General features: G+C 36.1%; 1 protein-coding gene across 1 annotated transcript in view; it reads left to right on the top strand.

Moving 5' to 3' along the window:
- G2E3 (G2/M-phase specific E3 ubiquitin protein ligase) overlaps positions 1-24,733 on the top strand; it is a 54,040-nt gene that overhangs the window by 2,129 nt on the left and 27,178 nt on the right. Inside the window, 3 exon segments of the mRNA XM_082452118.1 lie at positions 14,338-14,378; positions 19,433-19,530; positions 22,186-22,287. Coding sequence (XP_082308244.1) covers positions 14,338-14,378; positions 19,433-19,530; positions 22,186-22,287 — 241 coding nt within the window.

Below are 24,733 nucleotides of genomic sequence, written 5' to 3'. Positions count from 1 at the left end.
CTGGGGTCAAAAACTAGATTTAGTTAGAAAATTTATAACTCTTACTGATTGATTGATTGTAATGCTTCCTGCCCCTGTCTGCAATCTCTCCTTCCAAATGTTGCTCTATAAAAATCTCTGATGGCTTCCCATTGTCTACCATATATATTTCAAATTTCTTAGCTTTTTCTTTTTTCTTTCTTTTTTTTTTTTTTTTACAAAGCCCTTCTCAATCTGGTTCCAACCTCTGTTTTTAAGAATCAGCTTCATAATATTCCACCATTTTTTTCCAACCTGTGATGTTCTGTCATACTACCACAATTCTCCAAAGCTATTCTCTATCATGTTTATGCATACTTAGCCATTGACCTTTTTTATTTCTCCTTAAAATTTTATCCAGTGGGTTTCACATACTTTCCTAGACTTCCCCCAGTAGAGTGCTTCTTCCTCAGTGCAGTTTAGTTGCAAACAAAATAGCACTAGACTGAGAGCTCCCATCTTCTTTGTCTCTGTATCTGCAATTCTAGGTGCAGAACAGTGAGTAAGTATCCTTACAGTCTGAAACTGTGTATGTTCAGGGTGTGTAACAGTTTTAACACATTGTATCTTATTAAGCTGAAAAAGTTAAAAATTAAAAGATGACAATATAATTCTGTGTAGGTTAGTAGAGGGATTTTAGTGATAGCATATAGTTTGTAAATTTCACAACTATGGAAAAATAAGTATTGAAATTGTAGGCTCAGAAGACATGTCATGTGGGAAAAAATTTAGAGCAGTATTTGCTGATATTCACAGAACTCCAAATGCTTTATACATATTTCTCACTTAGCCTTTACAGCCGTTTTATTATTATCCCTATATTAAGGTGAAGAAACTGAAGCACTGAAAGATTTAGTAACTTTAAAAAAAAAAGCTTTTTTTTTTTTTTGTCTGTTTGTTTTTGGGTTTTTTTTGCATTTAATTTCCTCCTGTGCAGGATTTTTTTTTTTATTATAAGAATGATATATGTTAAGTGTAATTTAAGAATTAACTTTATAACAGAGAATTAGCCTCATTTGTACATGAATGTTCACTTCTACAGTAATTCAATTCTATATATATATATATTTTTTTTTTTTTTTTTTTTTTTTTTTGGCCACACCACACAGCATGCGGGATCTTAGTTCCCTGACCAGGGGTCGAACCTGCACCCCCTGCAGTGGAAGTGTGGAATCTTAACCACTGGACTGCCAGGGAAGTCCCAACATTAATTCAATTCTAAATTAAGGAAATATTGGGAAATTAAAACCAGAAACGTTTGCCTTTCCTTTTCAGTTTGAACAGTTAAGACTGTTACCTGACCTCCTTGCCCACAACCTTTTCTTTAAAAACCTGCCAACGTTGTAGGCACATCATTCTAAGGACCAGTGGGCAGTGGGTAAGGGGTTGGACTAAGGAGCATATGATCCTAATAATGCTCTCATCCCACATACCTTCTCCAGCCAAAGTAGCACCATGTATTTGAATCAGAGCTGAATATCTGATGCAGGCTAAACCATTCACATTGTTTCTTCTTGAATTTGGAATTGGGATACCAAGAAACTATTGGTAACCAAGCTGGAAAGGTCTTTATGTGCTGAGATGACAATGGAGTGATGAAGAAACATGAACAGTGGGCATAGGGAGCCAATATATAGAGAGGGAGGGAGGGAAAACCTATTTCTGGAAGACTAGCTATAAAGTAAATCAATATAAACATAACTTTATTGCTTTTCCTTTTTTTAAGACGATATTTTTATTTTTTATTTTTTAAGACAAAACATAGAACTTTCGAATATTTTTTATAAACACATTTTACATGAAGCAAAAAAGTTTATTCATTACTGTATTAACTAATTAGGGTTTTCAACTGTTTTTTTTTTTAATTAATATTTATTGGAGTATAGTTGCTTTATAATGTGCTAGTTTCTGCCGTACAGCAAAGTGAATCAGCTATATGTATACGTATATCCCCTCTTTTTTGGAGTTCCTTCCCATTTAGGTCTCCACAGAGCATTGAGTAGAGTTCCCTGAGCTGTACAGTGGGTTCTCATTAGTTATCTATTTTATACATAGTATCAGTAGTGTATTTATCTCAATCCCAATGTCCCAATTCATCCCACCCCCCTTCTTTCCCCCCTTGTGTCCATATGTTTGTCCTCTACATCTTTGTCTCCATTTCTGCTTTGCTAATAAGAAGGAGTATATTTTTATAGGAGCAGTTTTAGGTTCACAGCAAAATTGAGGGGAAGATGGTAGAGATTTCCCGTGTACCCCACCCCCACACATGCATAACCTCTCCCATTATCAACATCCCCCGCTAGGGTGGTACATTTGTTATAACTGATGAGCTCACATTGACACAAGGTAATCACTCAAAGTCTATAGTTTAAATTATAGTTCACTCTGGGTGTTATACATTCTATGGGTTTGGACAAATGAATGATGACATGTATCTATTATTATGGTATCATACACAGTATTTTCACTGTTTTAAAAATCATATGTGCTTCACCTACTCATCCCTCCTTTGCCCTTTGTAACCACTGATCTTTTTACTATCTCCATAGTTTTGCCTCTTCCAGAATATCATATAGGTGGAATCATACAGTATGTAGCCTTTTCAGATTGGCTTCTTTAACTTAGTAATATGCATTTAGGTTTCCCCCATGTCTTTTCATGGCTTGATAGCTTTTTTTTTTTTTTCTTAGCACTGAATAATATTTCATTGTCTGGGTGTACCATAGTTTGTTTATCTGTTCATCTACTGAAGGAGATCTTAGGTGCTTCCAGGTTTTGGCAATTATGAATAAAGATGCTGTAAACATCCGTGTGAAGGTTTTGATGTGGACATAAGTTTTTACCACCTTTGGGTAAACACCAAGGTGAGTGTTGTCCTTACTGATTCTCTTTGTGCCGGATCTATCCATTTCTGATAGAGGGGATGTTGAGGGCTCCAACTATGGTTGTGTATTCATCTGCTTCTCTTTGCAGTTCTATTAGTTTTTGCCTCATATATTTTAACATTCTGTTGTTAGGTACATACATGTTAAGTATTTTATACCTTCTTGGGAAATTGACCCCTTTATCATTATGTAATGTCCTTCTTTATTCCTGATAAATTTCCTTACTTTGAAGTCTGCTGTTTCTGAAATTAATATAGCTACTCCTGCTTTCTTTTGATTAATGTTAGCATGGTATATTTTCTCCATCTGTTTACCTTTAATCTATGTATAAAGTGGACATCTTGAGACAACGTATAGTTAGGTCTTATTTTTTGATCCACTCTGACAAATCTTTTTTTTTTTTAACATCTTTATTGGAGTATAATTGCTTTACAATGGTGTGTTAGTTTCTGCTTTATAACAGTGAATCAGTTATACATATACATGTATCCCCATATCTCTTCCCTCTTGTGTCTCCCTCCCTCCCACCCTCCCTATCCCACCCCTCTAGGTGGTTACAAAGCACTGAGCTGATCTCCCTGTGTTGTGCGGCTGCTTCCCACTAGCTATCTGTTTTACATTTGATAGTGTATATATGTCCATTTCACACTCTCACTTTGTCCCAGCTTACCCTTCCCCCTCCCCGCGTCCTCAAGTCCATTCTCTAGTAGGTCTTCGTCTTTAAATCTGTCTTTTAATTGGTGCATTTAGACCATTGACGTTCAAAGTGATTATTGATATAGTTAGATTAATAGCTACCATATTTGTTACTGTTTTCTATTTGCTACCCTTGTTCTTTGTTCCTATATTTGTCTCTACTCTTTTTCTGTCTTTTGTGATTTTTTTTAAACAAGGATCTGTCTTTTCATTTATTTATTTTTATTTATTTATTTATTTTGGCTGCATTGGGTCTTCGTTGTGGCATCTGGGATCTTCGTTGCAGCATGCAGGATCTTTTTTTGTTGTTGCAGCACATGGGCTCTTTGTTGCAGTGTGTGGGCTTCTCTCTAGTTGTGGCCTGTGGGTTTTCTCTCTCTAGTTGTGGTGCACGGGCTCCAGAGCGTGTGGGTTCTGTAGGTTGCGGTATGTGGGCTCTCTAGTTGAGGTGCACATGCTCAGTAGTTGTGGTGTGCACGGGCTTAGTTGCCCTGTGGCATGTGGGATCTTAGTTCCCCAACAAGGGATCGAACCTGCGTCCCCTGCATTTGAAGGCGGATTCTTTACCACTGGACCGCCAGGGAAGTCCCTGCTTTTTGTGATTTTAACTGAGCATTTTATATGATTTTCTCTCCTTTCTTAAGATATCAGTTATACTCTTTTAACTTTTTTTAGTGGTTGCCCTAGAGTTTGCAGTACACAACTAATACATAATCAAATACATTGGTGCTATTGTTATTTTGAAAAACTGTTAACTCATTATTAAGAATAAGAAAAATAAAAAAGTTTATTTTACCTTTACTTATTCTTTGCCTGATACTTTATGTAGATCTGAATTTCTGATCTATATCATTTTCTTTCTCTCTCAAGAACTTTTAACATTTCTCACAAGGCAGGTCTACTGGCAAAATATTCCATCAGTTTTTGTTTGAGGAAGTCTTTATTTCTCTTACATTTCTGAAGGGTAATTTCACAGGGTACAGAATTCTAGGTTGGTTTTTCTCCTCCCTCCCACCCCCCAATGCTTTAAATATTTCACTCCACTCTCTTTTTGCTTGCATTGTTTCTGAGAAGTTGGATATAATTCCTGCCTTTGTTCCTCTATAGGTAAGATTTTTTTTTCCCCCTGTAGCTTTTTTTCAGGATTTTTTTCTTTACCGTTGATTTTCTGTAGTTTGAAATGATAGACCTAGGTGTAGTTTTTTGGCAGTTATCCTGCTTGGTTTTCTGGAACTTTCTGGATCTGTGGTTTGGTGTCTGACATTAATTTGTTATTGTTTCAAATATTTCTCCTGTTCCTTTCTCTCTTCTGGTATTCCTAGAACACTTTTGTTACACTGTCTGTGGTGTCTCACAGTCCTTGGATATTATGTTGTTTTTTTTCAGTTTTTGTCCTCTTTGCTTTTTAGTTTTCAAAGCTTCTGTCGAGTTATCTTTAAGCTCAGAGGTCTCTCCTCAGCCTTGTCCCATCTACTAGTAATCCTATCAAACAATTCTTCGTTTCCATTAATATTTTTGATCTGTAGCATTTCTTTCTGATTCTTTCTTAGAATTTCCATTTCTCTGCTTACATTGCCTGTCTGGTCTTGTGTATTGTCTACTTGATCCATTAGCGCCCTTAGCATATTAATCATAATTTCAAATTCCTGTTCTGATAAATCCAACATCCCTGTCATGTTTGGTTCTGATGTTTGCTCTGCCTTTTCAAATTGTGCTTTTTGCTCTTTGATATGTCTTGTAAGTTTTTTCTTGATAGCCAGACATGAGGTACTGAGTAAAAGGAATTGTTGTAAATAAGCCATTAGTACCATGGTGGTAAGGTGTGGAAGAAGGGGAAGTGTTTTATAGTCCTGTGATTTAAGTCTCAGTCTTTTTGTGAGCCTATGCCTCTGGACTTTGAAGTTCACAAGTATCTCAGCTTTTTTCTCCCCTCTTATGTGGGATGGCTACATTATGCTGGAGTTGGGTGTTTCCTTTCCCTGGGTCATTTAGGCTCTGATAATACCCCAGCAGCTTAGGCTCTGGTTAACTAGTTTCTCTTGAGGGCAGGCCTTATTAAGAAGAACAGAGTGCTTTGGTGTATTTCAAAATGGCACCTTTTCCCCTCCCCTTGCCAAAATCACAAGGGGATTTTTCTCTGATATTTACTGTGGACCCTCGCTGAGTTCCTGGTGATAAATCTCACAGTATTGTGAGAGGCCCCATGATTGGATGCCCCTTGAGTTTTTAACTCTCAACGTTGTCCACACTGAGCCTCCAGCAATCAATTAGTCAATTATAGTTCAGGTTTTCCCACTGCAGTGCTGGATCCTACAGCAGTTTCAGCTGGTAACTGCTCAGGTAAGCTGTGACTCCCTGTATTCACCTTTCTCTCCAGTCTTGGAGGCAGTGGCTTGCTGTGTCCTCCCTTCTTACAGATCCAAGAAGTGTTGTTGGTTTTTCAGTCTTTTCAGCTCTTGCTCTTTGGATGGAGGGGTGACTTACAAGCTTCTTACCTGGTGCTTTTCCTTTTAATTTAAATAAATATCTTTATTTTTTAATGGTGGTTGTTAACTTTTAAATATCTGTCTGGTAATATAATAGTATGGAATAAAATTAACCCATTTTAAGAGTATATGGTTCAGTGAGTTTTAGTAATTGTATTTCATTATATGAATATTCCACTATTTGTTTTATCAGTTGTCTGTTGATGGGCATTTAGGTTGTTTATAGTTTTTGGCTATTACAGGTAAAACAGCTATGGACATTTGTGTACAGTGAACATATGCCTTTATTTCTCTTGGTTGCGTCATATGGTAGGTGTCCATTTAACTTTTTTTATTGTAATAAAATTCACATTCATAAAATTAACCATTTTGAAGTATACAATTCAGTGCCATTTAGTACATTCACAGTGTTGTGCAACCATCACCTCTATCTAGTTCCAAAACATTTTCATCACCCCAAAAGGAAAACTCATACCCATTAGGCAGTCACTTCGCATTTCCTATTTCGCCATCCCTAGGAACCACAAATCTGCTTTATGTCTCTATGGATTTACCTATTCTAGATATTTCATATAAGTGGGATTATACAATATCTGACCTTTTGTTTCTGGCCTCTTTTACTTAGTATGTTTTTGAGGTTCATCCATGTTGTCGCATAAATCAGTACTACATATTTTTTAATAGCGGAATAATATTCTATTGTATGGATATACCACATTTTGTATACCTGTTAATCAGTTGACAGACAAATGAGTTGTTTCTGTTTTTTAGCTATAGTGAATAGTGCTGTTATGAACATCTTTGTACAAGTTTTTGTTTGAATACCTGTTTTCAAATCTTTTCAGTAAGTACAGGTTTCCCCAGCCATCTGAAAGTAGAACATTCCTGTGGAACCTTTTGTAGGCTGAAATGGCATAGAGTGAAGAAGTAATTATCTTTTTTTATAAAGGTGAAAATCTTTTTTTTGATTTCTTTGGTTAGCAAAAACAGGTATTAATATAGGTCTTTTGTAGAAGTGAAGTGGCATAAAGGGAACTTTTGACAAGTGGGGAATACCTGTACCTAGTGTGATTGTTGGGTGATGTGGCAACTCTCTGATGTGTTGAACAACTGCCAAACTGTTGGTCCATAGTAGCTGTACCATTTTACATTCCCATTAGCAATGTATGAGGGTTCCAATTTCTCCATATCCTTTGCAGTGCTTATTTTAAAAAATTATCATCACCTTAGCAGGCATCAAGTGGTATTCTCATTGTTGTTTTCATTTGCATATCCCTAAGGAGTAATGATGTTGAGCATTTTTTCATGTGCTTGTTGACCATTTAAGTATTTTCTTTGGAGAAATGTCTATTCAGATCCTTTCCCTATTTTTAAGTTCTGTTATTTGTCTTTTTGTTGTTGAGTTCTAAGAGTTTCTTACATATTCTGGATATTAGATCCTTATCAAGTATATGATTTTCAAATATTTTCTTCCATTTTGGGGATTGTGTTTTCACTGTCTTGATTACGTAGTCCAATTTATTTATTTATTTATTTGCTGCTATGATTTTTGGTGTCATACATAAGGAACCGTTGCCAAATCCAAGGTCGTGAAGATTTACATAATACTATGTTTTCTTTTAAGATTTTTATAGTTTTGGCTCTTATTTACTAACTCTTGAATCCATTTTGAGTTAATTTTTTATCTAGTGTGAGGTAGAGGTCCAACTTTATTCCTTTACATGAGGCTACCCAATTGTCACAGCACCATTTGCTGAGGAGACTATTCTTTCTCCATTCAATGGTTTTGACATCCTTGTTGAAAATTAATTGATCGTATATGTATGCGTTTATTTCTTGACTCTTAACTTTTTCTCTATGTTTTTCCTTATGCCAGTCCCATCCCACCTTTTTTAAATTACTGTAGCTTTGTAGTAAGTTTTCAAATTGGGAAGTATGATTCATTCAACTTTTTCTTTTTGCATTGTTTTGACTATTCAAGGTCCCTTGTAATTTCTTATGAATTTTAGGATCAGGTTTTCCATTTCTACAAAAATGGCCATTGGATTTTGATAAGGATTACACTGAATCTGTAGATTGCTTTGGGGAGTATGGCCATCTTAACAATATTAAGTCTTTCAACCATGAACAGAGTTCTTTCCATTTATTTGGGTTCTTTAATTTCTTTTTGCAATATTTAATGGCTTTCAGTGTACAAATCTTGCACCTCTTTGTTACATCTATTCCTAAGTAGTTCATTCTTTTTGATGGTATTGTAAATGAAATGGATTTCTTAATTTTCTTTATGGATTGTTCTTTGCTATCGTGTAGAAATTTGTCTGATTTTTTTGTGTGTTCACCTTGTGTCCTGCCACTTTGCTGAATTTGTTTATTAACTCACAGTGTTTTATGAATTCATTAGGATTTCCTGCATATAAGATCATGGCTTCTGCAAGAAGAGCTACTTCTTGCTTTCAGTTTGGATGCTTTTTATTTCTTTTCTTGCCTAATTGTTCTAGCTAGAACTTCTAGTACAATGTTGAATAGATATGGTGAGAGTGAACATCATTGTTTTGCTCTGGATCTTATGTGGAAAGTTTCCAGTTTTTCACCATTGAGTTTGATGTCAGCTGGGTTTTTCAAAGATGCTCTTTATCATGCTGAGGAAGTTGCCTTCTATTCCTAGATTGATGAGTGTTTTTTATCATGAAAGAGTGTTGGATTTTGTCAAATGACTAGTCTAGCTAAAGGTTTGTCAATTTAGTTGATCTTTTTAAGGAACCAACTTTTGATTTTACTCTCTTGTTTTTCTTTTCTTTACATTTATCTCCACTCTAATCTTTATTAATTCTTTCCTTCTACTAGGTTTGGTTTTAGTTTGCTCTTCTTTTTCTAGCTCCTTGAGGTATAAAGTTAAGTTATTGTTTTGGGATCTTCTTTTTCAGTGTCTGCATTACAGACATAAATTTCCCTCTGATCACTTTTTGCTGTATACTGTAGATTTTTAGTATGTTATGTTCTCATTTTCATCGGTCTCTAAGTATTTTCTAATTTCCCTGTGGTTTCTTCTTCCCTCTTTTGCTTGTTTAAGATAGTGTTGTTTTATCCCTACATTTTTGAGAATTTTTCAGTGTTCCTTCTTTCATTTGCTTGTTGGCCATGTCCTATTTCTTTTCTGAAGTGTATGTTCAACTCCCAAGCTCATTTTTTGAGGCCAACATTACCCTGATACCAAAGCCAGCTAAAGACACTACAAGAAAAGCGAACTATAGGCCAATATCCCTGATGAGTATAGATGCAGAAATTCTCAGCAAAACACTAGCAAACTAAATTCAGCAGCACATTAGAAGGATCATACATCATGACCAACCAGGATTTATCCCTGTGTGCACACTAATGGAAGGAGAAATAAAAATCAAAGTCATCTCAAAAGGTGCAGGAAAACGTTTAACAAAATTTAACATCCCTTCATGATAAAAATTCTCAACAAATTGGGTATAGAAGGGATGTACCTCAACATTATAAGGGCCGTACATGACAAGCCCACAGCTAACATCATACTCAACGGTAAAAGGTTGAAAACTTTTCCTGTAAGATCAGGAACAAGATAGGGTACCCACTCTCTGCACTCCTATTCAGTATAGTACTGGAAGTCCTAGCCAGGGCAGTCAGGCAAGAAAAAGTTATATCCATGAGAAAAAGAAAGTTTTTATCCATGTCGGAAAAGAAAGTTTATATCCATGTCGGAAAAGAGGAAGTAAAAATGTCTGTTTGCAGAGGACATGATCTTATTTATTGAAAATCCTAAGGATCCCACCAAAAAAAAACTGTAAGAACAGCCATGCAGCTAGAATGAGAGGGAGTTTGGCTTACTTTATTGTGTTAGTTATCTATTGCTGTGTAACAAATCACTCCAAAACTTGGTGTCTTAAAACAACAGACATTTATTATCTGACAGTTTCTGTGGGTCAGAAATTCGGGAGCAGCTTAGCTGTGTGGTCTGCCTTAGGGTCTCCCATGAAGTTGCTCTCAGGCTGTCAGCCAGGCTGCAGTCTTATGAAGGCCTGAGTGGGGCTGGACAATTTACTTCTAAAACGGCTCACTCGTATGATGTGGGTAAATGCCTCAGTTCTTTGCCAAGCAGACCTCTCCAAGCAGCACCTTAAAAGAAAGCCTTTATGACATGGCAGCCAGTTTCCACCAGTGCAGGTGATCCATGACAGAGAGCAAGGAGAAAGTCATGGTGCCTTTTATAACCTGGTTACACTTTGTCATTTCTGCCAGGCTTTTTGGTGGAAGTTACTAAGCATAGCCACAGTCAAGGAGAAGGAAATCAGGCTCCACATTTTGAAGGGGGAGGAGTATCAAACTGAGTGTCACTGACCAAGTGGAGGTAAGCGGTGCAAGAGACTCAGAATACCTCTTGATAGCGGCTTCCTGGAGCTCTTCATTAAATTGTTAATGATTTCTCAAGGAAGGGGGGAATGCTTTGATATTATTTCTAAGACCAAGACTGTTGTTAAGACTTGGGCTGTTATTGAGATATATACTTACCTAGCATTGTTTTCCTCCTTCCACTTAGGAAGTCTTAAAATTCATGTACTGGAAAGAAAACAAATGATAAAATCCAACTAAAAATATGTGAATTTTTTTTTTCTGAAGTTTGGAGACTGTTGATTGAAATAAAGAAATTCATCACCAGGATTTAGCAACATAAGTTTTATTTCGGATGCTGTGGATTAGTAAGAAAGCTGATGTGAACCAGTCAAAAATATGAATTTTGTAATATCTTTAGAACATTATCCGATTCAGGGATAACTTTTTTTTTCTTTTAATTTATTTATTTAATTTATTTATTTTTGGCTGCAATGGGTCTTTGTTGCCGTGCGCGGGCTTCTCTAGTTGTGGAGAGCGGGGGCTACTCTTCATTGTGGTGTGTGGGCTTCTCATTGCGGTGGCTTCTCTTGTTGCGGAGCACAGGCTCTAGGTGCGTGGGGTCAGTAGTTGTGGCTCTCGGGCTCTAGAGCGCAGGCTCAGTAGTTGTGGGGCACGGGCTTAGTTGCTCCAGGGTATGTGGGATCTTCCCAGACCAGGGCTTGAACCCGCGTCCCCTGCATTGGCAGGCGGACTCCTCACCACTACACTACCAGGGAAGCCCTCAGGGGTAACTTTTAATTTGATGTAATCTTTTTTATTTTAATAATTTATTTATATTTTTGGCTGCGTTGGGTCTTCGTTGCGGTGCGTGGGCTTCTCACTGTGATGGCCTCCTCCACTGCGGAGCACAGGCTCCAGGCGCATGGGCTTCAGCAGTTGCAGCACTCAGGCTTCAGCAGTTGTAGCACGCAGGCCCAGCAGCTGTGGCTTGCGGGCTCCAGAGCGCAGGCTGAGCAGCTGTGGCACATGGGCCCAGCCACTCCATGGCACGTGGGAGCCTCCCAGACCAGGGCCTGAACCTGAGTCCCCTGCACTGGCAGGGTGACTCCCAACCACTGCACCACCAGGGAAGTCCCTAATTTGATATAATCTTAAACTTAGAAAAAAGTTATATGAATAGTAAAAGGAACTCCTATATACCCTTTAAACAGGTTCACCAATTATTTATGTTTTATGACATTTGCCTTATTCTTTCACCTCTCCTAGCCTAGTCAGCCTAAAACCACCAGGGATAAATCTGTAGTCTGATAAAATTAGGTTTGTTGACTCATTGCAATGAGAGAGGTCGCAGACCCGAGGAACCACAAGACTTCGCACCAAGCAAAGGGTAAAATAGATTTCTTATAACATATTGGAGAAGGGTGGCATTGACGTGAAATTTAAATGAAGTAGTGTTTTAATGAGGTCAAAGCGAAGCCAAGGCTGTGTGTAAAAGAGTCAACATCAGATCTGAGCTACGAAGTGGGCCTAGGGTGTTTCCTTGAAAACTACAAAAGTAAGAGGAGGACTGTTGTGTTCAGAAAGCTCTTAACTGTAGTTCTGTACCTCCGTTAGAAACCGAGATTTTTTCTCTCTATCAGAGTTGCTTACTTAGATCCTCTTAGCAAAAGTAGGATATTTCAGAAAGTTTACTTAAGTCCCTTCCAGTCATCTTCCCACTTGAGAGACAAACACTGTTCTAATATTTTTCATGATAGATTAGTTTTGCCTGTCCTAGAACTTCATATGAATGGACTGATGTGGATAAGAATAGTGTACAGTTTCTTTCACTTAGCATAATATTTATAAGATTCATCTGTTTTGTTGCATCCTGCAGCACTTGTTACCTTTTCATTGCTAAGTAGTATTGCATTTTATTAATATACTTCAATTTTTTTATCCATTTTCCTTTTGATAGACTTCTAGGCTGCCAGTTTTGGAGTATCATGAAGGTGGCTACTATGAACTTTTTTGTATAAAGTTTTTTGTCTATATGTTTTTTATTTCTCTTGAATGTATACCTGGGTGTGAAATTTCTACATCAAAGGCTAAGTTCATGGGCATATATGTTTAACTTCTATGAAACTACTAAAACTTTTCAAAATGATTATTCCATTTTGATTATTGTTGATTATTCACATCAACAGTTTATGAGAGTTCCCCAGTTGTTTCATATCCTGTCCAATGTTTGGTGTTGGTAGTCTTTTTAATCTTAGCCATTATTACAGGTATAAAGTAGTCTTTCATAGTGGTTTTAATTTTTATCATCTTAACTACCAGTGATGTTGAGCATCTTTTCATTTGTTTATTGGCCATTTGTATATTTTCCTTCATGAAGTGTCTGTTCATGTCTTTTGCCCATTTCTTTAAATGTTTGCTTATATTATTGTAGGAGTTCTTTATGTATTCTGGGTATAAGTCTTTGTCAGACACATCTTTTACAAATATTTTCTCCCAGTGTGTGGCATACATAATTCACTTTCTTAATGGTATCTTTTGATGAGTGGAAGCTTTTAGTTTTGATGAAGTATAATGCATTACTTTTTCTTTTAAAACTTTTATAGTTTTAGCTTTTACAGTAAGGTCTATGATCCACTTGAAATTAATTTTTATTTATGGTGTAAAGTGTGAATCTCAAGGTTCATTTGTTTTCCATGTGGAGATCCATTTTTTTCCAGCATCATTTGTTGAAAAGACTTTTCTTTTTCTCACTGAATTGCTTTGGTACCTTTGTTAAAAATCAAGTGACTGGAAAAGTCTGGGTCTGTTTCTAGGCTCTTTATTTTTGTTCCATTGGTCTATGTGGAATACTGTATATTAATACACTTTGAAAAACTATTTAGAATACTTATTAGATTGGTACAAATAGGAAAAACCTTTCCCGTTCATGTTTTGATAGCACTGGAGAGCTTTCGTATGATCATCTTGTAGCCAGTGATATTTGGAGGCTTTTCAGCATGGTACTCTATATATTCCTATGCTACTTTTTTTGTGACATGCGAGATTGATGTTCACTTTTATTCTCTTCTGTTGTAAAGATGAGAAAACCTTTGTGTAGTACAGAGTTCTGAGGCTAGTAAGTAAGAAACTTCAGGTACCTTTCTTTAAGTAGCATAGCTGTCTATACATATATTATAAAGATCTAGACAGAACTTCATTGTACTGTCCAACCAAGAGAGATGCCTTGGGTCCTTGTATTGATAGTTTGAAGGGAAAGAGGAGGAGAAGACAGAGCCACATAGAAATTGTGATTTCCTTATAAAGCAAAATTAGTCTATAACCGTGTAAGTTACCTATATTTTGGACCTCAATCATTATTCTGAATTACAGTAAACTTAAAAGTAAGCAGTAGTTGCAATTCATCTGCACAGGGGAGAGGGGTAAGAAATTAGAAGCTGGAGAGATTGGATCTCAAATATAAATCTGTGTTGTTGGGATACTAACTAAATATTATTTATAAGTTAAAATGTTTATGTTTACTCTAGGTGAAGGACTGTTATCGTGTGTTTATGGAATTTTCTGCAATAGATTTGTGAAACTGCTAGAAATTAGAAAGTGTAGGTCTCTTTGTTCCTGGTATGTCCTGCAGTCCTGGCTCCTTTCCACTAAATGCCAGTAGTCATCTTAATCTTTTTGGTAACTAAAAAACATTCCCTCTAATTTCAACACTATCCCCAGAATTTACCACCCTTGTTGAGAATTACTGGTCTTAGATTTGGAAAGGTGAGAAAATTAAGTACTAGAGTAAAAAATGATGCAACGTATTTGTAATCATACACTGACTAAATCTAATTAAAATGGATAATTTGAGAATTTTAAAATTAAAATGGCTGATTGTATATTCTTATTTTTCCTAGTAAAATGAATGAAAGTAAGCCTGGAGGCTCACAGAATCCCAGTAAGTAACCATATTTAAAATATTTTCAAATTTAATTTAAAATGTTAAGATATTTTACTCTTGCTTTTTTATTACAATGAATCTTTTTAGACTGGTACTCAAACAATAGGAATGAATTTCCTGATATTCTTAGTTCATGTTTCTGTATACTAAAGTATAATGTGTGTATTCATTTCAACAAAAATCTGCTAGAAAAGGATAATTTGCCAAATATTATTTGTATTCTCTATGTGTATTTATCAAGTATGGTTTGTATCTGAATAAAACAGTATTACTTATTTAATAAATATGATTTTTTTACCTTTTTGTGTGATTTTTCTTCTTACAAAAGATAAAATGCAGATGAGAACAATTTAAACAACGTATGAAAGTTTAACATGAAAAGGAAAACTTGCCTGTTAGCGCCCACAACAGCCTCCTCAAACAGATGTAGACCTTTGCTTTTAGTTGTTTTCTTCATTTATTAGTTATAAACAGTACATATTGATTAGCTACTATGGAAGATGAAAATTTTAAATTGTTACTTTATACTCCTTTGCCACTACTTCTCCCTGATCTACCCTTTATAAAATTTATTTTTTGATTCCCTCTCAAAGTATTACACTTAAAACTCTGTATCTTGACTCTCACTTGTAGAGTATCTGTTAACTCCATATCATGTTGGATAAGGAAATTTGTGCTCTTAAACCTCCTCTACTTTGCTTTCCTGCTTTTACCTACAGACTCTATCAACTGTGCTAATAGTTCTGAAACTTAGTAATTCACGGACTACCTTCATATATTTGCCAAATGGAAATACGACCTATTACTGTTATTAATATTTTTCTTAAGATTGACTCAGTTTTTTACTTACATGAATGTGTTCATTTTATTATTGTAACATAACCAGTATCATTTGCTGGAGTATAGTAGAAGATGGTCTTAATAAATATAATGAAGTCAGAACAATTTTACTGAATTTTAAACATTAAAATTAAACAACAGCAAAGTACAAATAAAAAGAAAGGTAACCTGCATGCCTGAAACCTAGTCTGTTCTGTGTCCAAGGGTCTCGGTACTGGGCAAAGGGAGGAGGAGAACAGATGGAAAGCACAGGTCCACAGCATATAGCAGATGCAGCTCCATCCAGCATTCACCTTAAGGACTCCTCTTATGTAATCTCAGCTAATTCCTTGTATTCCTCTTCCTCTTGATAGCTGCATGCACACTTACAGCTGAAAGTATAGGCACTGGGGATGAAGAAGTTAAGGCGGGAGCTGCTGGTGTAAGATGTCCAGTAAACAAATGGCAATTTGCTGCAATTAATGTGGTCAGGTACTCTGTATGGGGGAGGAAGGGGAGCTGAAACCTTTTAAAAGATTGAGGGAAGGGCCTTTCAGTTATTGCTTATTAAGCTGGAGTGAGGGAGGACAAATATAGGGGGGATGTTTCACAATATTAAGTATTAGCTCATGCTGTTTCTTTCCAGTCCTGCAATCTATTTTCTGAGTAGCCTATTAAGAGATACAGTATATTTTCAACACATAACATCCATTCTTGATTACATGTATTAGTTAAGGTAAATAAGATTAGCTGCTGTAATAGGTAAACCCTGAAGTTTTAATGGTTAATACAGTAAACATTTATTACTGGTCATGTTACAGTTCAATGTGGAGTGGTTAGGGGAGATTGGACAGGTAGGGAGTTTCTGCTCCATGCAGTCATTTAGATTCACGTTCATTTCATCTTGTATTGGTTTGCCGCCTTGAGATGCTCAGAGTCTTTGCAGCTACTGATTTTCTTATTGTTTTATTAGTATGGTATTAGAAATTTGCTGAACAGGTAAATATCATAAGATAGAAAGGATTGGTAATTATAGTACTAACATTCAGTGCTATCTGTGTGCCATACCCTTTTAATTATATTGCTGTATACTCTCTCATTTAATCCTCATTAAGGCATAGTTTGAGGTAGGTGCTATTGTTGTCCTTATTTTTAAGATGAGAAACTGGAACGATAAAGTGTTTATGTGACTTGTTCAAGGTTACACAGCAAGAGTGTGGAGCCGAGTCTTAACTCAGATCTCCCTGACTCTACAATTTGCCTTTAAGAAATTTTTTTTATTATTGTGGTAAAATACATATAACATATCAATAGAATTCATCATTTTAACTATTTTGAAGGGTACGATTTGATGGCACTTCATACATTCACAGTGTTGTGCAACCGTTACCACTATCTAGTTCCAAAACATTATCTTTCCCCCAAAAGAAAACTCTATCCATTAGGCAGTCACTTCTCATTTCCCCTGTCCTCAACCCGTGGAGACTACCAGCCTGCTTTTTGTCTGTCTCTGTGGATTTACCTATTTTGGATAATGTAATCTATTGTATAAATGGAATCATATACTATGTGACCTTTTGTGCTTGTATTCTTTGACTTAGCATAATGTTTCTAGGCTCATCCGTGTTGTAGCATGTATCAGTATTTCATTGCTTTTTATAGCTGAAAGATACTCCATTGTATGGATATGGTATATTTTGTTTACCCATTCATCCATCCATTGATGGAAATTTGATTTGTTTTCCTTTTTGGCTATTGTGAACAGTGCTAATGTGAACATTAGTGTACAAGTATTTGAACATCTGTTTTTAATTCTTTGGTATTACATATACTCAGGAGTGGAATTGTTATATCACATGGTAACTGTGTTTAACTTTTTGAGGAACTGCTGACTATTTTCCAAAGTGGCTGTACCATTTTACATTTCAACTAGCAGTATATGAGGGTTCTGATTTCACCAGCTCCTTGCCAGCATTTGTTATTATCTGACATTTTTATTGTAGCCATCTTAGTGGGTGTGAAGTGGTATCTCATTGTGGGATTTGCATTTCCCTGATGACTGATGATATTAAGCATCTTTTAATGTGCTTATTGGCTATTTTATATCTTCTTTGGAGAAATGTTTATTCAGATCCTTTGTCCCGTTTTAAAATTGAGTTGTGTGTTTATTGTTGGGTTGTAATACTTATATACTCTGGACATTAGACCCTTAAAAGGTATATGATTTCCAAGTATATTTAACCATTCTGTAGATTATCTTTTCACTTTGTTGATAGTGTTCTTTGATGCACAAAAATTTTAAACTTTGATGAAGTCCAATTTATCTATTATTTTTAATTTTTTTTTTAAAGATTTATTTATTGATTGATTGATTGATTGCTATGTTGGGTCTTCGTTTCTGTGCTAGGGCTTTCTCCAGTTGTGGCAAGTGGGGGCCACTCTTCATCGCGGTGCGCGGGCCTCTCACTATCGCGGCCTCTCTTGTTGCGGAGCACAGGCTCCAGACGCGCAGGCTCAGTAGTTGTGGCTCACGGGCCTTGTTGCTCCGCGGCATGTGGGATCCTCCCAGACCAGGGCTCGAACCCGTGTCCCCTGCATTAGCAGGCAGATTCCAACCACTGCGCCACCAGGGAAGCCCCAATTTATCTATTATTACTTTTGCTTTTGGTGTCACGTGATATCTGAAAAACCATTCCCAAACCACGGTTTTGAAGATTTACCCCTGCATTTTCTTCTAAGAAAGAGTTTTATAGTTTTGGCTCTTATGTTTAAGTCTTTGATCTATTTTGAATTAATTTTTGTATAAGGTATGAGATAGGGATTTAATTTATTATCTTGCATGTGGCTATCCAATTGTCCCAGCCCCATTTGTTAAAGAGTCTATTCTTTCCCCATGGAATGATCTTGGAATACTTGTTCAAAATTAATTGACCATAGATGTATGGTCATTCTGGATTCTTTTCCATTGATCTATATGTCTATCTGTATGTCATTACCACACTTGATTTCTGTAGCTTTGTTATAAGTTTTGAGTCTTCTCTCTTTGTCTAGCTAAAGGTTTGCCAGTTTTGTTGACCTTTTCAAAGAACCAACTTTGTTTATATTTATTCTATTGTTTTCCTATTCTCTATGTCATTTATCTCTGTTCTAATCTTTATTATTTCCTTTCTTCTGCTAGTTTTGGGTTTAGTTTGTTCTTTTTCTGGTTCCTTAAGGTTAAAATAAAGTCATTGATTTGGGATCTTTCCTTTTTCATATAGGCTTGTTATATGAGTCTACAAGCCTAAAGATCAGCCAGAGGTGAAAGCTTGGAGTTTCTAGGGTCATTTCTGAGCGTGCATCCAGTCCTGGGCATGTGGTGTCCTTCTAGATTCCCTGGTATATTTGGGAGCTTTTCAAAGCCCTTATTTTCCAATGTATCTTCCTCTTCCAGACTCTTCTTTCCTAGCCTTTTTGGTCTGTGACCTGCTTACCCTGTCTGTTATCCTTTGCTTCAAGCTGCTGCCTCTAGTATATTTGTCTTAAATGTTTTTGACAGTCAGACTCCAGCCCTGAGAAAGTTCTGAGGCAGGTGAAACAAGGGCAGGCATCTGAGCCGGTCCCTTGGGGAGCCACCATACAGGTTAGAACACACAATCACATTTCTTTGACAAGGTCCATATTACCTCCTCTTAGACAATCCACACCAGGAACATGGGCCTAAGTAACAATACATATTGAACATGGGCCTAAGGCCATTGCCCAGCTGGAGAGTGGGGGATGGTTGGCAGGTAAGTTAAAAGGCCACAAATCTCTCATCAAATTTTGGCAGCTTGTTTCTTTATTAAGCATTCTTTTGATTATTTTAAGTTTTTAAATCAGATTTCAGATTTTCTGAAAAGTTAATTCTGATGGTTTTGGCAGCATAACCAAATGCACAACCAGCATTTGGCAGGTTTTATTGCTTTAGAGAGATGGAGGAGTTTCAGAGTTTCCTAATCGGTTGTTTTCAATGAGTTGCCATTTTAACAACACACTGGGATTCATCATTAAAGATTAATGAAAAAAATGTAAAGTCACATTATTGTTTTAGAAGTACGTATTGGAAGTTTTACTTTACTGATAACAATATAAAGTGATTTGCTCTCTCAAAAAGAATTGAACACATCAATTGAGAGAAGCACCAATTCCATAGGGTTTTTTTTTGTTTTTGTTTAAAATATTTTTATATCTATTACTTTTTTCACTGTTAGCGTGTGTTTTCTGTCGAAAAAATGATGACTGTCCTATTAAATATGGAGAAAAGAAAACTAATGAGAAATGGAATCTCACTGTACATTACTATTGTTTGGTGAGTATAATTTTTAATTAAATCCTAGCAATCTGATATTCTTCTAAAGAAGAGAATTCGATCCTGATGGCTGGTTTCTGAGAAATGGATAAGTCATTTAACTTTTCTGGATCTCCTTTTGCTTATATGTAAAAATAAGATTTTTCATTTATCAAATTCTAAGATTCTGAAATTACTTGGTACGTAGAAATACGTGTCATCATTACCTGCTTATTTTTGTCTAACCCTTTAGGGCCTCAGTGGAAAAAAGGAGAAAATGGTTAGGTCTCTAAGGGAGTTGTTCATTTTACTACTTTGTTTTCATTGTTGCTAGTGATAAATCTCAGAAAAGACTTGTTTGAAGGCTTAAGAAGTAAAAGAAAAGTATTTTATTTCACAGAGAACCTGGAAAGAAAAGTTCTGACTAAAGGTAATAAATATTTGTGTAAAAGGAAATAGGTTAATTTATGTGTCACTCAGAAGAAAGAAAAATTGATGTCATATTGAGAATTAGTCTCTCATTTGTTCCGCATTCCCTCTACCAACTTCTCACCTCACTGAATCTGCCTTAAGATATTAGTGGCACCATGAGCACATGCAGCATTTCTTGGCTCTTGTATTAGTTATATATTGCTGCTTAACTAATTATCCTGAAATTTAGCAGCTTAAGCAACATTTATTATCTCAAATGGTTTCTTTTTTTTAATTAATTTTTATTTTTATAGTTGATTTACAATGTTGTGTTAGTTTCTGCTGTACAGCAAAGTGAATCAGTTATACATATACATATATTCACTCTTTTTTAGATTCTTTTCCCATATAGGTCATTACAGAGTATTGAGTAGAGTTCTCTGTGCTATGTGGTAGGTTCTTATTATCTATTTTATATATAGTAGTGTGTATGTGTCAATCCCAATCTCCCAGTTTAGCCCTCCCTCCCCCCCACTTCCCCCTTGGTAACCATAAGTTTGTTTTCTACACCTGTGACTATTTCTGTTCTCAAATGGTTTCTGAAGGACGGGAGTCTGGTATTGGCTGAGCTGGGTGGTTCTGGCTCAGGGTCTCTCATGAGGATGCAATTGAGATGTCAGCCATGGTTCAGTCATCTGAAAGCTTGACTGGGCTGGAGTATCCATCTCCAGTGGCTCACTCACGTGGCTTTTGGCCTCAGTTCCTCCTAACTGTTGGCAGAAGGTCTCAGTTCCGTACTTCCTGGGCTATAGGGCTGCTCACAGCACGACATCTGCCTTCTCCCAGAAGAAGTGATAAAAGAGAGAGACAGAGGGATAGATATACACCAAGATGGAACCATATGACCTAGTTTTTACAGTTGCATACCACTGTTACTTTTGCTTTATTCTGTTAGAGGTGAGTCGTTAATTCTAGCCCACACTTAAGGGGAAGGAATTAGTTCCCACCACTTTAAGGAAGGAGTATCAACAAATTTGTGGACATATTTTTATACCCGCAACAGCATCCATGTTAAAACTCTTTAGATGCTTCCTTGAGAAATCATCTAACATAAATTCTTGGTGGTTCTCTAAAATTTGTAGACTGGTCTAGGAACCTGCCTACTTTGTACCAAGATTTAAGGGACCATGAAGTTGACATTCCAAACGTATTTGTAAGTTAGAGCCTTATAGTTTGCATCACAAAAGAAAACCTTTTCATTTTTCTAAAGAGTGTATTTTACTTTTTATGTAGTAGAGTTAGGAGAACTATTTTATTAGTCAGTGGGTTATTTTTTCATAATTCTTATGTAACATATATCACTTTTGGGTTTTTTTAAGGATATATTATACTGATTAAAATAAAACTCTGATCACACATCTGAAGTATGTTGGAGTTATTTAATATGCTTAAGTTGGTCATATCAAAATTTCCCTTATTTATTAATGAGTATATTAATCCTGAAACATACTGACCCTAGGCTCAACACTTATAAGATTCTATTTCATTGTGAACACGAAAGTATAGTAATGTTATAAATGGTAATGGAATGTTAGAGCTGAAAGAGACTTGGAAACAACCTAGTCTGTTGTTTTTATTTCTGTGTTTAATGTCAGAAACATTAAATTACTTGCCTAGGCTTTCAGAAAGTTGAACACAGAGCCTGGTTTGCAAAGTCAGGATTTCTTATTCACAGTCTCATGCTTTTTCTTGATTCATGTTCCTTTAACATATTTAAACTGAAGTTAAAACAGATTTTTCAAAATTCGTTTGCATTAACTACAATTCAGTAGATTCCCTATAAATATGCCTTTTATGATTCAGAATCCAGCGAGATTTCAAGTTAACCTGAAATATCACTGATAATTATCTCCATAGTATTCATTATTATTACATATACACCTTTAAGTATTTGCCACTTTTTTTCCCCCTAAAGCTTGATTATAAGTGTTTCTTGTTGTTTTTCTTCCTTTGTTTTTCTGTTATTTTCTGTAATACTTTTTAGAAACCAGTTTGGTTACATGAACTGTTAATATACAGTGTCTTTCAAATCAAAAAATGTGAGTAGCCTCTTACTTTGACCATGAAAAATAACTATTATAGGTAAGAGATACTTAAAATTTGAGTTGTTTTATGCCCATTTTTTATTGGAATATTATAGGTATATATTTTTTATTCCAAACTAGTTTCTTAGAGTTTATTTTCTAATTGAGAATATATTCATAGTTGATGTCAAGTGGAATTTGGCAGAGGGGTAAAGAAGAAGAAGGAGTTTATGGTTTTCTAATAGAAGATATCAGGAAAGAAGTGACTAGGGCTTCGAAACTGGTAAGTAAATTATTTTACTCATTACACCTAATACCATAAATATTGTCAATACTAAGGAAGTCTATTCTATCACTTTCTTTACTAGAAATCTGTAAGATATTGTTTTTACGTTCCAATGCTTATTTTTGTCAAATACATTAAATCTTAGAAGAACATTTTGCTAAACCAACCCTGGATAAGATATGTGATGATACTGATTTCACTTCCTTATCTTCTTCCGACCTACCCATCATTTCATCCACTCTTACCATCAGAATTATGACCATACTTCCACTCAGCTGTTATTCAGACCTTCAATCCTGAGGCAACCCAACTATTCACTTTTCATTCTTATACCTCATTTGTTGGGTTGGAATGAAAGATTGACATGGAAATTACACAACTATACAGACTAATAATTTATGATCTCCACATCTCTTGTGGCTCTTCTGTGACATGGTGTTCTTGTGTTCCATGCCTTCTGTTCTCCAAGATAGATATTCTAAACCTTAACTCCTTACTCATTCAGTTATAATTTGTGAATCTTCTGTGTGATAGCTTACTATATTATGTGCAAGGAACAGACTATAGGTCTCCATGTGGCCTGAGTAGAAATAATGAGAGTTAAGAGAATGAGAAGATTGGAAGTACAGTGGCGTCTGTTCAGAGAATGTGATAATGGAATTGATGATTTCCATGGTGGAGCAGTTTTGGGTGATGAGAGGATTCTTCGTTACACTGGAGTGGTGATGAAGTGCATTGACACATTTTAGTTGAGGAAGTCAAAGAAAGGTTGTCCCATCAGTGCAGAAGTCATTTAGAATGACAGCAAGAATTAAAATACAGAGAAAGGTGCCAAAGTCTGGAGGTGGAGAACTGACCAGGAAATTATTAGATGGCAGAGAGTAGATGTCATTAGGTTCAAAGGACCAGATCTTTTTAAGTCTGATAGAGTAGTGGCCTACAATCTGCAACACAGAACTAAAATAATGTTCTGCTTGTCCTCCTTCCTGCCTCTATCCATATCCCACTCCCACTCCTTGCCAAGTCTGGAAATTAAGGAGGATGGAAAAGCAAGCAGCTTCATTCAAGAGATTCTATAAGGGAAGCATGCAGAGACCTTTATTTTAGTTGAGACAAAGAAATGGAAGCAATTATTTTTAAAGATGTTGAAGATGCAGAGGAGTTAACAGTAAAATAGAGGTTCTAAGGCACAAGGGAAAACCTTGGGAAAAAGGTTAACAGTGGCATTTATCTAAGGGCCATGTGGGAGTATTAGTATCAAAGTTTCTCAATCTTCTGGTGATAGTGAACTTGTCATGAAACATGGCCTCTAAGGGTCCCCTTGCAGTTTGGAAATGTTTTCTTAAGACATCTGTAACCTCTCTGAGTATACTGTGAACCTTTGAGAATATCTTGATACTGAAGAGGCGTCTCTATTTGTGACCTTATAGTAGAATTCCATACGTCAGTTTACAGGGAGAGCCTCAGGTTGGCAAAGTATACAACCTGGTGTTGCTTGACGGGTCAGCAGTATAATCCCTCCATCAGTGGCCATTATAATTGTCATCTCAAGGGTTCTAAGATATTTTAGGTACTGTTCTGTTTTTTACTAATGATTGATTCATCTAATAGTCTTTCTCTTTATATACCACCGTTATATTTAAGTTAGTGGCAGTGGTATTGTATTTGTTTGCTAGGGCTGCTGTAATAGATTACCACAGACTGGGTTGCTTGAAACAGAAATTTATTCTCTCACAATTCTGGAGACTGAAAGTTCCAAATCAAGATGTTAGAGGGATTGATTCTTTCTGGAAGCTCTGAGGGATAATCTGTTCCATGCTTCTCTTCGAACTTCTGATGCCTGCTTGGCAACCTTTGGCATTCCTTGGTTTGTGGCAGCATAACTCCAATCTCTGCTTCCATCTTCATGTGGCCTCCTCCTGTGTGTGTGTCTTAAATCTCCCTCTCCTTTTACTTATAAGGACACCAGCCTTTTGATTGAGGGACCGCTCTAAATCCAAGATGAACTCATCTTGAAATCTTTAGCTTTCAAGATACTTGTAAGCTAAAGATAGCTTTGTAGATACTTGTAAATCAAGTATCTACAAAGACCTTGTTTCCAAATAAGGTCACATTCAAAGGTACCAGGAATTAGGACTTGAACATATCTTTTGAGGGAATCACTACTTAACCTACTGTGGGTATCTAACACTTTTTCATTTGGTTAGGATAGAGTGATCCTAGCCAATATCTTACAGATTGGTTTTTAGTATTGTTTTGATGTTGTCCTTAATAAATATTTCCTAACTATGTGTTTTCTATTGAAATTTGAATGACACTTTCATGTATAACCATTATGTTTGCAAACCCTTCAGTTTAAAATATTTTAGCAGATAGGAAGGAAACGAAGCTTCTTGGGTTAGAGGTTTCCTTTACCAGAAATTGTTATGGGAGTGAATCTTTA

Source organism: Balaenoptera physalus (genome assembly GCF_965194825.1).
Source record: "Balaenoptera physalus genome assembly, chromosome: 2".
NCBI lineage: Eukaryota > Metazoa > Chordata > Mammalia > Artiodactyla > Balaenopteridae > Balaenoptera > Balaenoptera physalus.
Note: the sequence above shows the minus strand (reverse complement) of the source record. Positions and strands in the feature narration are given on the sequence as shown.